The 14,285-nt window shown below is 41.7% G+C and overlaps 1 protein-coding gene across 15 annotated transcripts in view; it reads left to right on the forward strand.

The window, feature by feature from the left end:
* nbeaa (neurobeachin a) overlaps positions 1-14,285 on the forward strand; it is a 98,966-nt gene that overhangs the window by 40,915 nt on the left and 43,766 nt on the right. For all 15 annotated transcript variants that reach the window (XM_042223327.1, XM_042223331.1, XM_042223330.1 and 12 more), the window contains exons 7-13: positions 1,148-1,267; positions 2,133-2,279; positions 7,416-7,613; positions 8,550-8,683; positions 9,328-9,436; positions 11,339-11,491; positions 13,345-13,513. In XM_042223327.1, the coding sequence (XP_042079261.1) occupies positions 1,148-1,267; positions 2,133-2,279; positions 7,416-7,613; positions 8,550-8,683; positions 9,328-9,436; positions 11,339-11,491; positions 13,345-13,513 (1,030 nt within the window). The remainder of the gene's footprint in view (positions 1-1,147; positions 1,268-2,132; positions 2,280-7,415; positions 7,614-8,549; positions 8,684-9,327; positions 9,437-11,338; positions 11,492-13,344; positions 13,514-14,285) is intronic.

Raw genomic sequence — 14,285 nt, forward strand, 5'->3', positions numbered from 1 at the left:
AGAGAACAACAAGCATTCTGTTGAGTAAATGAGTTCAACACTGTTGTAATTCATGTTAGCTGACCTTCTTATAGTGAGCTAAAGTAGAGGGCAGTGAGAGTGAGTATTCTCTGTATTACAAAGATATGAATTTTCACTAAGCTAGGAAATAAAATAAAGTCTTGATGAAAACATACAGTAGTGGATACAGCAGGAGGCTTTTGTCAATATCTTTCAGTAGTTTGTGTTTATTAAATAACAAGTGCAAAGGTGCAAGTAACACATTTTGTTCACCACAGGCTTCAACTGGTTTGCTTTTACAGTAGCTTAGTCTGTATGATGCATTCAGCCACCAACAGAGCCATTGTCCAAATCAACAACATCAGTGTACCAGATATTTTGGAGCAATCAAGGCTGACAGTGTTTTTCCTTCTATTACTTGCAACCCCGAGAGATCCCTTCACTCTCTCTGAGAAGCAAAAAGGAAAGAAAAAAAAGAAAGAATAAAAAAAGCTAATTATTTGCTTTTATTTGCCTAACTTGTGAGCCCTTTTTTTGTGTTTTTTTTGTCGTTGTGTGTTTCACTCTTGGTTTTCCTCTCTGCTGTCACAGCACAACACCCCAACAAACACATGACAACAGGCTATAACTCGCTCTGCATTTCAAAAGCAGATGAGGTATAAAAATAGGAAATCCCAAAAAGTGCAATTGCAGCACGGGACTCAGGTGTCATCGCTGTGGACCGCCCGACCCCCGTAGCAGTAAACATTATACGCCAAGGCCGTTGCCTTATTTCTCAGTTCTCAGTATGAATGCGTCACCTTTTCACTAAGTTTCAATTTAGTTTAAATTCAGCCCTGAGGGTTTGGATGTAATGCGTCTGATGGACAAACAACTGTCAGTAATAGCCAAGGTGAGAGCAGAGGCAGAGGAATAAAATCGATTAAAATACCGTTCTGGTTGTATATAAAAACGAAAAAACCAAAACAAGAAAGGTCTCAGTCGTCACGAAACAGTTCTGAAGAACTCCCACAAATATAAAAGCCTCGGGTAAATCAAAGAACATTTAGTTCTTGTTTTGGTAATTTGGTGCAGTGATGCTTTTCTTGTTTTGATTAATCATCTTGTGTGTGTTTTATTTTAATGTGTTTTTTTTTCAATTTTTCAGTGGTATATGATCAGCATCGTCCACATCTACAACCGCTGGAGGAACTCTGAGATCCGTTGCTATGTGAACGGTCAGCTGGTCTCCTATGGTGATATGGCCTGGCACGTCAACACCAACGATGTAAGGGCGCTGATGTTGTTTGCTGTGGATTTTACGTGGTAGCGTGCACAGTTGATTATGAACGCGGAGTTCATTATTCAGCTGCTTCTATTTGACGATTGCTTAAAAAAATTGATTTAGCTTCAAAATAAGGATTTCCGCAGCACTGTCAGAAATCCAGTACTGGTCTGGCTCTACTTCACACCTCTCTCCTGTTGTGATATTGGCAGACATCTGAGGTTTGCCCTCTGCATTTGTCAGCAGGAACAAAGTTGTCCTTGGGCCTCTTTCCAACATAGCTCACCCAAACTCCAACTTCCAACTTTTCCATTTAGCAGGTGACAGGTAGCTGCACGGCCTTTGTTCCCCTTCCATCCTGGCCAGCTTTTGACATTTCTGCTGGTATTGAAGGTTGACGTTGTTGTAAGAAACTGAGGGAGAGGGTTTTGCTGTTCATGCAGCTCATTCAGAGACTTGAAATCAAGGGTCTCGGAAAACGTCGACGGTATCGGGGTTTGTTTGGTCCCGAGGGCCGAAGATAAAACGTTTGTCCTCATTTTGAAAAAAGGCAGAGGAGTAAAGATTTCATTGTGATAAGGGCTATGAGAGCGAACGGGACAAATGTAATAGCAGGTGAGAGTAGAGTTGGGACCGAGCGATTAGGAACCAGCAGCTATCAAAGGTTTATCTGTTTTCCACCATCCACTGTTTATAGCTTCAGAGATCTTATGACTCAAAATGAACCATATCTGTCTTTCAGATCACTGTAAAGATCAGCAAACTTCAAAACATATTATTTTTCTCCAAACTGTCGATTACTCTGATTACATTTCTGTTTGATTATGTCTGAAAGGTAACATTATCTTGTGCTCTGTCTTTCCTTCAGAGTTACGACAAGTGTTTCCTGGGTTCATCAGAGACAGCAGATGCTAACAGGGTGTTCTGCGGTCAGCTGGGGGCCATTTACGTTTTCAGTGAAGCTCTCAACCCAGCTCAGATTTTTGCTATTCACCAGCTCGGCCCAGGATACAAGGTGAGATAGCGCCGCATCCATGCTTATCACCACTATAGCACATGTTCTCCAAATGCTTTGCAGTGCTTCAGTGTCACAGTTAGAACATCCCGGCCTCCTGACTATTATTTAATGTTTCTATATGCTGTCGGTTTCCATTCATGTTGTTGTTTATAACGTGAGGATTTTACCTGTATCTTCAAAGTCTGCACTGTGCACTGGTACCTGCTGTGTGCTGATTTAAACACAAACAATAACGGTGTTTGATTAAATGTAATATCATAAATCAAGGCGATCTTGAAATATTGGGGCCTCACCACAGACCACAAATCTTAATAATTGCACTATTTTAAAGTTAAAGGCAGGGTTGAACTTTAAAAAAACTAAGAAGGCTACAAAACCAACACTGGATAGAAGCTTGGAAAAACATCTGGTTTTTATGAGTCTCCTTGTCTATTGTGATTGTATGGTAGGGTCCGAATGTGTAAACAACATGAAAGCATGGGTCCATCCTGCCTTGTGCCATGAGTTCAGGCTGGTGGAGGGGTAATGGTGTGGAGCATATTATCTTGGCACACTTGGTACCAAGTGAGCATGGTTTAAACAACACAGCCCCACAGAGTATTGTGGCTGACCACGTCCATCCCTGTATGACCACAGCGTACCCATCTACTGATGGCTGCTTCCAGCAGGATAATGTACCAAATCATTTCAAACTGGTTTCTTGAACATGACAGTGCACTCAAATGGCCTCCACAGTCACCAGATCTCAACCCAGTCGGGCACCTTTGGGATGTGGTGGAACGAGCTGTGTGGTGCTATCATGTCAATATGGACCAGAATCTCGGAGCAGTGTTTTCAGGACCTTGTTGAAGACATTATGAAGTACTTCATCCCAGTACTAGAATATGAAGTGTGTTTAACAAGCTGATTAGAAGTAGTATTTTAAATAAGAACATTTTTTTAGGCACTTCAAACATTTATCTGTTTATAAGACTTTTCTCTGCTGCTACTGTTGACGTGTCCGTTGTCTTGGTTTAAGTTGAAGCTACTTCTTGCTTTTTAGCTCTAATGTGTGAAGCCGTAACTTGAAAGCAGGTAAAAAACATCTGTACACATTTTTAACAATAATACCAAGTTTATTCCAGTATAGAAAACGCACGTCTTAGAAAACTAAATGTAAAAATATACATCAAACGTTATTGTTCAAAGCCAGGCTTTCTCATAGAGGTCATCAGTAATGTAATCTAAAAGGTGCAGGAGTTTTTCCATTTGATTCATCGTGCTTCTGTCAGTTTCAGTGTCATCAACATCAGTTTGTGAAGACAGCAGCAGATGATGTTGTACAGCTTGAGTTCATCTACCTTCCTTCTCAGCTTTTTGAATGCCTAGATTTACTCATACACCTAGTTTTTTTTTTTTTTTGGTTGCACTCATTTCCTTGAGGTTAAAAAGGCACAAAAGGCAAATACAGAACTATCCATACATGCCACATTTTAACTCAAGTGTTTTTTGGGTTTTTTTTTTAGGACTTTGTGTTCCTGTGGTTATTAAAGTTATTTAAATGAGGCTTCACAATGTTGGGTGTTGAGCTCTGATTGCTTTAGAAATCACAGTTTCTGCCTTTTGGTCTGGCTATCAGTGGCAGCTGAGATGCCTTGCCAGCTGTCTGCTTCTTGTTTTGGCACACTCGCACGCCTCAGGCCACTTACGACTTGTTTATGAAGGTGTCCAAAGATGTCCGAATTTTAAAAACCGCGAGTCGTCATGGGGATAAGGCAGCTGATGTGATTTCAGCTGCTTATTAGAAAGAAAATATCCTTAATCAGATTTTGTTCTTTTAAATAATGTTTTTCTTTGGCATGTTTGCATGTATTAGATGGCAGCTGTGTGTATACATGAGCGATCTGGGGGAAGGAGAACAGGTGAATGGGATGCAGTAAAGATCTGGCTGGCCTGAAAGTGAAACTACAGGCGCACCGGTGAAGGGATTTGAAATTGTCACTGTGACGCTGACGGGGAAAGATGCAGTATATAGAATGCAGGAGTTAGAGCTGTCTCTCATATACGAGCGCTGAATCATACATGTGGCCTTTACACCTTTCCTTTTTTCTTTTAATCATCGAGGCATTTGATGAACTAGACTTCTCTTGTGCTCCTCGAAATGATCGCATGCATGGGGTTTGCTGTTTCTCTGCCATGAATACTGATTCCTCTCTCTGTCACATCCCACAGTTTCCTGAGGCTGATCAGTCAGATGATTGCCTCTCTGCATGGCTTAGAATGGGCTTCTCAGATGCCCAGAAGAGACCATTAAATGGCTCAGTTGTTTTAAAGCCACAGGCCTCGGCGCTGGCATTGTAATGACAAGTGCGTGGGCTTTTCGCTCGGCCAAAGGAGGGACGCCAGTGGGTCTGTTTGTGTCACGCAGCTTCCTGTCTTAACTCGAATGTAGGTCGGTCCTCGTTCCCGTGGCTACACGCAGATGTGGACGTATGTGTGTGTGTGTGTGTTATACGTTTCTTCTTGGGTTTTGCCTAATCTGTGTTTAATCGAACTGTATCCACATATATACACACAGTATGTGTGCGCGCAGCCGTATGCGGCTTCTTAGTCCCGGCCACTGTCAGTGTTACTGTTCAGTAATGAGGAACAGGAAGCAGACAGACACTCTGCTTTAGCACAGTGAGGGTGCGCGTGGTGTTCCGGTTCGACGAGGCTTATGATGGCTGACACGCTGTTTGTGCTAAATGTCTGCGTGCGCAGTTCAGCACTTCCATGCTCTCCTAATGACAGAAGAAGACGGGACATAACGTCTTGTTTTTCTGTGCGGGCCACGGTTGAAAGGAAGCTCTGGTGTTATTTTTATCTTCCTCTGCGTGTGTATGTGTGTGTTCTGTATATGTCCTGCCACTCATGTGTTGAATATGTCATTGGTTACACTGTTTATAGGAGGTCCAGATGTCCTCGTTGCAGAGCTCTGCCAGCAATCTGGCCACAACTTAATTAATGAACCATGCGAGTATGTATCTGGACACCTGCATTGTGCGCTTGTGTGTGTTGTTGTGTGTATGTCTCATATGTTTCATTATAGTGACATTCACAATCTTTTTTTGTGGTGCGAGTTGTTAATGTTGAACCTTTAGATTTCTGTGCAGATTAACATGTGTGACTAACGCTGGCTACAAATGTCTTGGTAGATTTCTGATATTTTTGCTCTAATTCAGTTTTAGAAAGTGTTTAGAGTTGACATTTAGTTTTGAATATTTACAGATAGCCAGTCCTAGATTTAGATTTATTTATTTTTTTTATAAATAGCTTATAATAAGTCAGGCAACATTTCTGTCAGATGCTGGAATTCTCATCCTGAAGAGTTGGCCGTCATTCAGTAAACTGTCTGGAGTTGCAGGCAGGCGAAGGATGAGCTGAATGGTTTAAGCGCGCGTGCACGGGCTCGTGCGCCGTTATCACTGCAGGCCATGTCGTATCTGCATCTGTCAGGTGCGAAAAAGGCAAGAGTTGTCGCTTTCATTCCTCTCGGTGTGAGGGGACACATGTTTTTAAGTGCAGCCGCGTAAGGCTTTACATATGTAAAAACCCGCGCTTTAATGCATGTTCCTCCTTCCACCTGACGGATATCCCCTTATGTCTTCGTACTTTGAAGAGTCAGCAAAGATCTTTCACGCTTTCAGCAGCCCGCCTTCCCCCTTTTTACTATGGCAACCTGAATGCAAGCTCACATTTAAAAGAGCTGCGTCTATACATACACACACACACCTTGTAAGTACAGCACAATAAACAGGCTGATGCTGCAAAAAATCTGCATCCTAATAAGTGCATTAATTTCACATTCAGGCTATACAATACTTTTGTAGGGCCCACTCCAAAATAAACTGAAGAGGCTTTTTATTAGTGATTGTGAAGAATTATTGCAGAATTTCAGACAATTTTTAACAGATAAGCTTATTGACACACGCTGCTTCACAGAGGAGCTGTTTAACACGGGGTCATCAGCTCCCGTATCTGACTAAAGTAATATCTTCTTAATTCAGAAAATAGAAGCATGCTGTAATTACCATTAATTACTCTTGCAAACAATGCTGTGCTGTGAAGACTGTGTGAAAAGTGGCTTTAGATGCAGATTAGTGGCCTCTCCCGGCTCCTCTTTGCGTGTCCATGCAAGGAAGCGTTTTGTGTTTCTCATAACTGAATCAGAGAAGGTTTAGTGTAAATTTGTATTCAGCCCTTGGATGGAAATAAGGATGTTACATTTAGTGGTGCATGGTTAAAACTGCTCAGGGCATTTTTAATCTTTTTTTACGCTAGACCTCAGATGAAAGGTTTAGAAGAAGACGGGCCTGCAGGTCTGTCATCGGCCCGCGGCTTTCCTGTGCAGTCAGGCTGAGTGAGGTACCTGGGGACCCAGACGCTTGTAGGTGGAGAGCGGCCCCCGCCTAGAGCTGCTGCAGAGGGTGGCAGATCAGTCCGCTGGCCTTTCATCTGCTGGGCTTTATACTTTGTGTGTAGCAGCACTGCTGCAGGACACATGAACCCAGAGACCTGTGCAGATAGACGGATATAGATACAGATGAAGTGCAACCTACAGTTCCTACAATTTGTGCGTGGACTAAAGAAATGCGTCTATCTTTAGACCGCGTGTCCTGGTTTCAACATACTGCTGTGTTACATTCGTCCATAATGTCAGTGGAGGAACAGAAAAGTGAGAAAATGATCCAAAGTAAAGCTATTTTAGATTCCAGGCTGTGTGGGTTTTTTGTTGTTTTTTTTGTGGGATAAATGTAAATAATGTTTCCCTTCTCTTTTGTGTGTTTGGTGTTGGTGGACTACAAAGAGAGAGATAAATTTGGATCTCCGAGTGCTCCTCTCCCACACATCCGCTCCCCCATCCATCTCTTATTCTGGGCTAATTGAATTAGTGCCCGGGTTAGCGCTGTGTTCATTAAGCTAATGCTGTGTTGTTTACACATGGCTCATGCTGCAATTAAGCAGACTCCATTTTGGGTGTTGAACTTGTGCACACAGAGACGCGCTTCTGTCGTCTCGGGGAAAGTCATTTGTCTGTCTGATTCAATGGTTTCCTCACACAACCCTTGACATCTTCTTCTTCCTCCTCCTCCACCTCCACTGCCACTGCAGAGCACTTTCAAGTTCAAGTCCGAGAGCGACATCCACTTGGCTGAGCACCACAAGCAGGTGTTGTATGACGGAAAGCTGGCCAGCTCCATCTCTTTCACCTACAACGCCAAGGCAACGGATGCCCAGCTCTGCCTGGAGTCGTCGCCCAGGGAAAACCCTTCCATCTTCGTCCACTCACCGCACGCACTCATGCTACAGGTTAGTTTGGCTTGTTTCTTCTGAGAGAGCTCGCTCTAAATCACAGCCCACAGCTCTTGATGTGTTTAGTAATGCATATGTGAATGACTGAAGTGGAATGAAGTGATTGCTCAGTGTGATTATCGAGCTAGTTTTTCATAGGCTGACTCACGCTCGCCTCAATTGCATTTGTGAAAAATAAGTGGTATTTACCTTGCACTGTAGACATAAGGGATTTCCTCAGTATAAGATATTATAGCTGATATGATATTTAAGAAAATATAGAAAACAGATTTGATTTTGACAGGACTCTTAGATCTTAGTTTAACCTTCTTTGAAGGATACTGCTTGTAGTTATGTTTAAGCATATATCTTTCAAGGTTGATGGAGGTCTGCTCAACCAGTGGTGCTTTTCTTTTCTTAAATTTTTTTTTTCCTGATTTCTGAGAATTCCCTCAGTTGCACAGTGTGTGAAAAATGCACCAACCATTCAGGCAGCAAATTCTCTATTTTATAATTATGAGGGCACAAAGGGAGTCCTGTTTTCTTATCCAATTAATTTAGTTAAGGGAGGTCTTGCAGTCGCCTTTTTCATGATTTTAGTTCAGTGGGTTAAAACAGCTTAAAGTGGTACACAGGTACCATTTATAGCCCTAAGGAAATGCTCCGTTTTGAGATAATTAAAATTATTTTGAAGTAAATTGTTTCAATTTGTCTCTGTGGGATCTAAAACTAGTCTTTAAAAAAACAAAACAATAGATGCACTAAATGTGTGTGTGAAAAGAAGCGAGTCTTGAATTACCATATGTGGAATAAAAAAATGTCTGCAACATTTTCTGTTGTTAAGTCTGCATATGAGAGCTGTTTGCTCTTTAATAGTGGAAGTGAGCATGTGATTTCTACTGTGTGAACATGTCAAATAAAGTCAGCGCTAACAGTCTTTTTTCCAACCCCCAGGATGTGAAGGCTATTGTTACCCACTCCATCCACAGTGCCATTCACTCTATAGGAGGCATACAGGTCCTGTTCCCTCTCTTTGCACAGCTGGACTACAAGCAGCTCAATGACAGCAGCGTGGACACCACTGTCTGGTGAGTCATCTGCATAAATACAGAGAACCTGATGGCTGTCTGAAGAGCACTTATATCAACTGCATCATTTTTTCTTTTCCAGCAGAGGAAATCAGGCTGAAGCTTCAAAATATTACATGTTTTGTTTGCTATGCAGTGTTGCAACTGATCCTGGTAGGGACCCCGAAACAAACTAGGGAAAATGAGAAGAAGTAAATATAGACAATGGTTGACATTAGAGAAAGGTAAATGTCGTATGTGGGAGAGTTGTCTTCCTTTTAAAAGAATAACCTCGGTTGTGCTGCAGGCTACAAAATAACTGATTACAGAGAGTAAAAGGAGGAAGAGCAAGGTGTTTTAGAAAGTCAACGTGTTCTCCTTGCTCCGAGATTCCCCTAAACCGCCCCATCTCATCAGTATTAATCCAGTTACATCCAGTATCGAGCAGCTGTGCAGTCCGATTATTTAAAAAATATATCATCAAGGAATTGACAATAAGAAACAGCAAAGCACCTTGCTTATTAAAAATATATGCTGGGGTATGTGAATGTGGGTCTGAAGAGTGATGAAGCAAACACGACATGGATCGTCTTGCCTGCAGTAGTAAACATGTTTGTCCAGTAGTGATTTCAATGCAGCATTGCTGGTGTGTGCTTATGTTGCAGTGCTACTCTGCTGGCATTCCTGGTGGAGCTGCTGAAAAGCTCAGTGGCCATGCAGGAGCAAATGCTGGGCGGTAAAGGCTTTCTGGTGATCGGATACCTGCTCGAGAAGGTCAGTACAAGAGCCTCCAGGAAAGAGTTTGCATTCTATTTGAGCTCCATTAAGTTCATCAGGGTTTTTTATCAAGCTTTACTTACATTCCCGCTGTATTCTCTGCTAGGTAGCTTATATGTATATAGCTATTTAAACCTGATGCGGTGTGATGCAACAATATTTTTGTCATTTGTTGTTTTGTTAAAATGTTTTGGGCTATACTGACAGGTGTTTCTTTTATTTTATTCAGTGCGATATTAAAGGTCAAATTTATTGCAGTGTTGATTGCATTTCATCAGTATTACAGAACTGTGCAAAAGTCTTGAGCCACCTGTCTTTCCTTTGTTTTGCTTCTAATGAGCCAGAAATTCCTGATATACATGTTTGCATGTATGTTTTCAAGCTTTCTGAAGGTCTTTCAAAGTTTTATTTGGACATTGGTTGCTTTTCCACTCATTTTCAGTCCAGTCCTTGTATTTGACCATCTTCAGAGAAATGCTTTTGTTTGTTAGTGTACCTATGAATCACGAGATAAACCAGTGTTGTGTCTACACATGAACCACAATTTAGCAAATTTAGCATTTAGTTATTAGGAGCCTGTCACAAAACACATAATTTGTTTCCCATTTCTGCTGTTGAATCTGTAAATTTCCAAGACAAATCTGTCATAAAATAGTATTATTAGTTAGTTAGTTCGTTAGTTAGTTAGTTATTTCCAGAGAGCTATTAGCCAATAATGTGGCATATTTCCACATTATACTGCGTGTACAACTTGGTGAGAGGAAAATGGACTAGTGGAGGACAAAAGCAGAAGTGGCAGGCTGAAAAATCATACAGCAGATGAACAGTATGTGAGTCAGGTCCTTAAGAAATAGGACAAAATCCAGCAAAGACCTGCCACAGGACCTGAGAGATGTATCTGGATCTTAAGTTGATCCATTTACTGTTCACTGAAGCCTCATCAGAAATGGTCTGAGTGGAAGAGTGGCTGTCAAGAAGCCATACTTAAGGAAGAGAAATGGGTGGGGAAGGCTGAGATATGCTAAATTAACTTAGAATAATTGGACTAAAAATCAGTGACAACAAGTCTTATGGAGCGATGAATCCAAATTTAAATATGTGAAGTTAGGAGAGAGGTACAGCAGTGTCTACAGCCATCTGTAAAACACGCTGGAGACTTTTACCATGCAGTACCATCTGCAACATCTTTATCAGTGAAAACATTTCAGCATGATAATGATCCCAAACGCCAATCTAGTAAAAGCATACCTGGATAGAAAAACACACTGAAACACTGTCGGTCATGGATCGGCCTCCCCAGAGCTCACGCCACAATATTACTAAAGCAGCGTGGGATCATATTGACAAAGAACAGAACAAAAGGCAGCATAAAAGAGCTTTGAATGTCCTTTAAGAAGGCTGGAGAACTATTCTGCTTAAAGACATTACAGGAAAGCTTACCTAAGAGAGTTCAGGCTGTGCTAATAAGGTGGTCATATCAAATATTGACTTACAAGCTTGTTAGAATATGATTTAGTTGTGTATATGTTTCCCATTCTTCTAGAAAAACGTAAAGAAAGGAGCGTTGTCTCAAGGCCTCGGTGCAGTGTAGGTATTAAAAGTTGTTGTGCGAAGATAGAAATGTGCAGAGGAAAGAGACAGCGATATCATATGCACACTTCTTAACAAAACAGATGGTGTAAATTAATTACCTGAGACCTGTGTTGACCTCTAGCTTAGGTACCTAAAATTATGTATTGAAAAGCGTCATTCAGCAGGTGATTGGCTGTATCCGTGGTTACACTGGCTGTACTGTAGGATGACAGCAAATAAAACGTTAATAATAATAATTTAAAAGAGTGTTTATCAGCTTTTTTCTTTTATCAGCTTCAAACCTATAATTGCGTGCTCTTTTCCTAGTCTTCACGGGTCCACATCACCAGGGCAGTGCTTGAGCAGTTCCTGTCCTTTGCCAAGTATCTGGATGGTTTACCTCATGGAGCGCCACTCCTCAAACAGCTCTGTGACCATGTCCTCTTCAACGCTGCCATCTGGATACACACCCCCGCCAAGGTCTGTTTATTTTCAGGCATCTCCTAAAAATGTGTGCGAGTGTGTTTTACATGACCTTGCTGCAAAGAAAATAAAGGTCTGGAGGCCTGTAAAAAAATAACCAGCGGAGGGAAGAACATAAAACATAAAAAGAAAGCAAGAGATACTGTTTTTTTCTGATTATTGTGTGCTGGTCTGAATTCAGGAAAAAAGAGAGACATGTAAACATCATAAAAGAAAGATGAAGGAGGGGCTGATATCTCTCACTGGCTTTTGCCCTTTACAATAATATAATAAACAAGGATGGAAGAAGACATTGGGGGGAGGGGCTGGGGCATTACACAGGAGAAGGACAGAACACGCGAACGAGGGGAAACAATAAGAAAAAGTGACATTTGAAAAGACCTCGGGACAGAGAGCGATGTGTTGTTCCTCTTTTCCTCCTCACTCTGAACTCGATGTGGCATCGCTGAAGGGCCCCTCAGCTCTTGCCTCCATTTATTCTCAAATCTTCCTGGCTCCCTGTCTCCTTCCCTCTGACCCCGAGAGCTGATTGGCCTCTGGGTATAACAGTGCAGCCGACGGCGTCCTGGAGTAAAAACAGAAGCTATGCAAGCTTCTCAGGAGACAGAGGAGTGTGCGAATGTCAGAATGCAACACTGTACAAATACAGCGTATTGATCTTGGCTTTTATCTCAGAGATTCAAAGTGACTGAAGTATGTGATTACATATTGTTTTTTTGTTTTTTTTACCTGCAATTGAGTGCCACTGCAGGAAAGACGATAAGTTCTTATTACATGATAATAATTAAGGTCACAATAAGAACAGCATAATAAACATACTAAGCAGCCCCACACACACAAGAAATCTTAAAATCCTTTAATCTTACTTTCTTTGTACCGTTCTGCCTCCCGCTGAGTGTTATTATTTTCTGCCTCTCAGTGTATTATCATTACCTTCGTTATTGGCGAAAATAGCCTCGGTCATGTTCAGGACTTAATGAAACACTTGAAGAAATCACATGTGAATCACATCGCCCGTCTCTCATGATGTGTCCCCTGCTCAGTTTTAAAAGAGCCCGTTTCTCCTGGTAAACACAGTCCTTTCAGAGAGGGAGGAATATATATTCTTCTTGTTTTTGTTTTAATAAGCCATTGTTGGAGCAGCGGAGCCCAAAGTGTTGCAATACGATCAAGAATTTTCGTAAGTTCTGCTGAGATGGTTTTAAATTGCACCAGATAAACAGCTTAATGTGTGAAATGTAATATAATGAAGGCCATTTAAGTCAGCTGAGTGCACTCTCCTTTTTAGATGAGCTGTGATGTGGTATGGTCAGGCAGTGGCACCCTGCTAATTTCATCCGTCTAAACAGAGCTAACTCGTTAAGGCTGGTCCTTAGCGTCACGGTCACTGTAATGAGCTCAGAGATTTCTGAGCGTACAGCACGCTCCAATCTATGAAAGTGCGATTGAGAGGATTGGTTAGTGGAATATCAATAGAAGGGGGGACTTTTTACTTTTTTTTTTCTTTTTTTTTTAAACGGAACATAAAAGGAGGAAAGGAGCAAATTAGCGATTGGAGAACGCACGCCTCAAATGCCAGAGTCAGTAACTGCCTCCTCAGATGAGGCTCGAAGAGCTTCAGGCACAGAAACATCAAAATAACACAAAGCAGGAAAACACTGGTGCTTTTACTGGAGGGAAGTTTCCGCTGTGGCCGTCCTTTCGCTGTTAAACAGCTTTTTTCATGAATATCATAAACACAAAGTGATGATTTATTTCTCTCCCCAAACTACTTGTCCGTCAACATGCGCATATAAAGACAACGCACGTACCGTGCATGTGTTGTTTGAATGTATTTTGTGTATTTCCAGGTCCAGCTGTCCCTGTACACATACCTGTCATCGGAGTTCATCGGCACTGCCACCATCTACACCACCATTCGCCGCATCGGCACCGTCCTGCAGCTGATGCACACTCTGAAGTACTACTACTGGGCAATCAACCCCCTGGAGTGCAGTGGAATCACCCCCAAAGGTCTTGGTATGTTTACAGTGCACACAGTTTGCATGAACACAAAGGCATGCTCGCTGTAAGAAGAAAGACAAGAGTGAATAAGGAGCAATGACAGTCCCTTAGGCTCACAGCTCACATGCTCACAGTGTTTCCATCACTTCACCACTAGGGACTCAAAGACAGTGCATACGGTGCACTCTGCCACACGCACACACACACACACTAGTGATAAATTGTGCGCAGTTTTACGGTTCAGTATCAGGTCCAAGGACAGTTTGTTATGTGGACTGAGCCACAGCTGCTCTGGCTTTGCTTCTTTTATTTTTTTTGCTAATTTGTCAGATCCCATCCTCTGTGATTCAAATATGTAAAGAGGCTGCTGTCACACACATCACAGAACTAATACAGTTACAGCCAAACTAATGCGCAGTTTAGCTGGTCTATTACCTTAGTTTAACAGACTTAACTTTCTAGCATTAATACATGACCACATAAAGGCTTCCAGTCGTCTATCCAGGAAGTTTCTTTTACTGTGTTTTGCTCTAAAGCTCCATTATTTCTAAATTAATACGATAATTGTTACCTTTACACGCCTGTTAATGACTTCCTTCTTTCCTTGGTTGTGTTAAAACGCTTCATCTCCTGCCTTGTGGCGTTGTTGTTTTTGTTGTCTCGGTTAACAAATGAATTTCACACTTGTCATGAAAATAGAGAGTAAATAATTCAGAGCTCGGACAGAAGATATTTGCTAGAATATACAGTAAAATATTCTCTTCTTAAAAGCCTGACAGTCGCCCGT

This window comes from Haplochromis burtoni, unplaced genomic scaffold (assembly GCF_018398535.1).
Source record: "Haplochromis burtoni strain Fernald_Lab_line unplaced genomic scaffold, NCSU_Asbu1 Contig_109, whole genome shotgun sequence".
Classification (NCBI taxonomy): Eukaryota; Metazoa; Chordata; class Actinopteri; order Cichliformes; family Cichlidae; genus Haplochromis; species Haplochromis burtoni.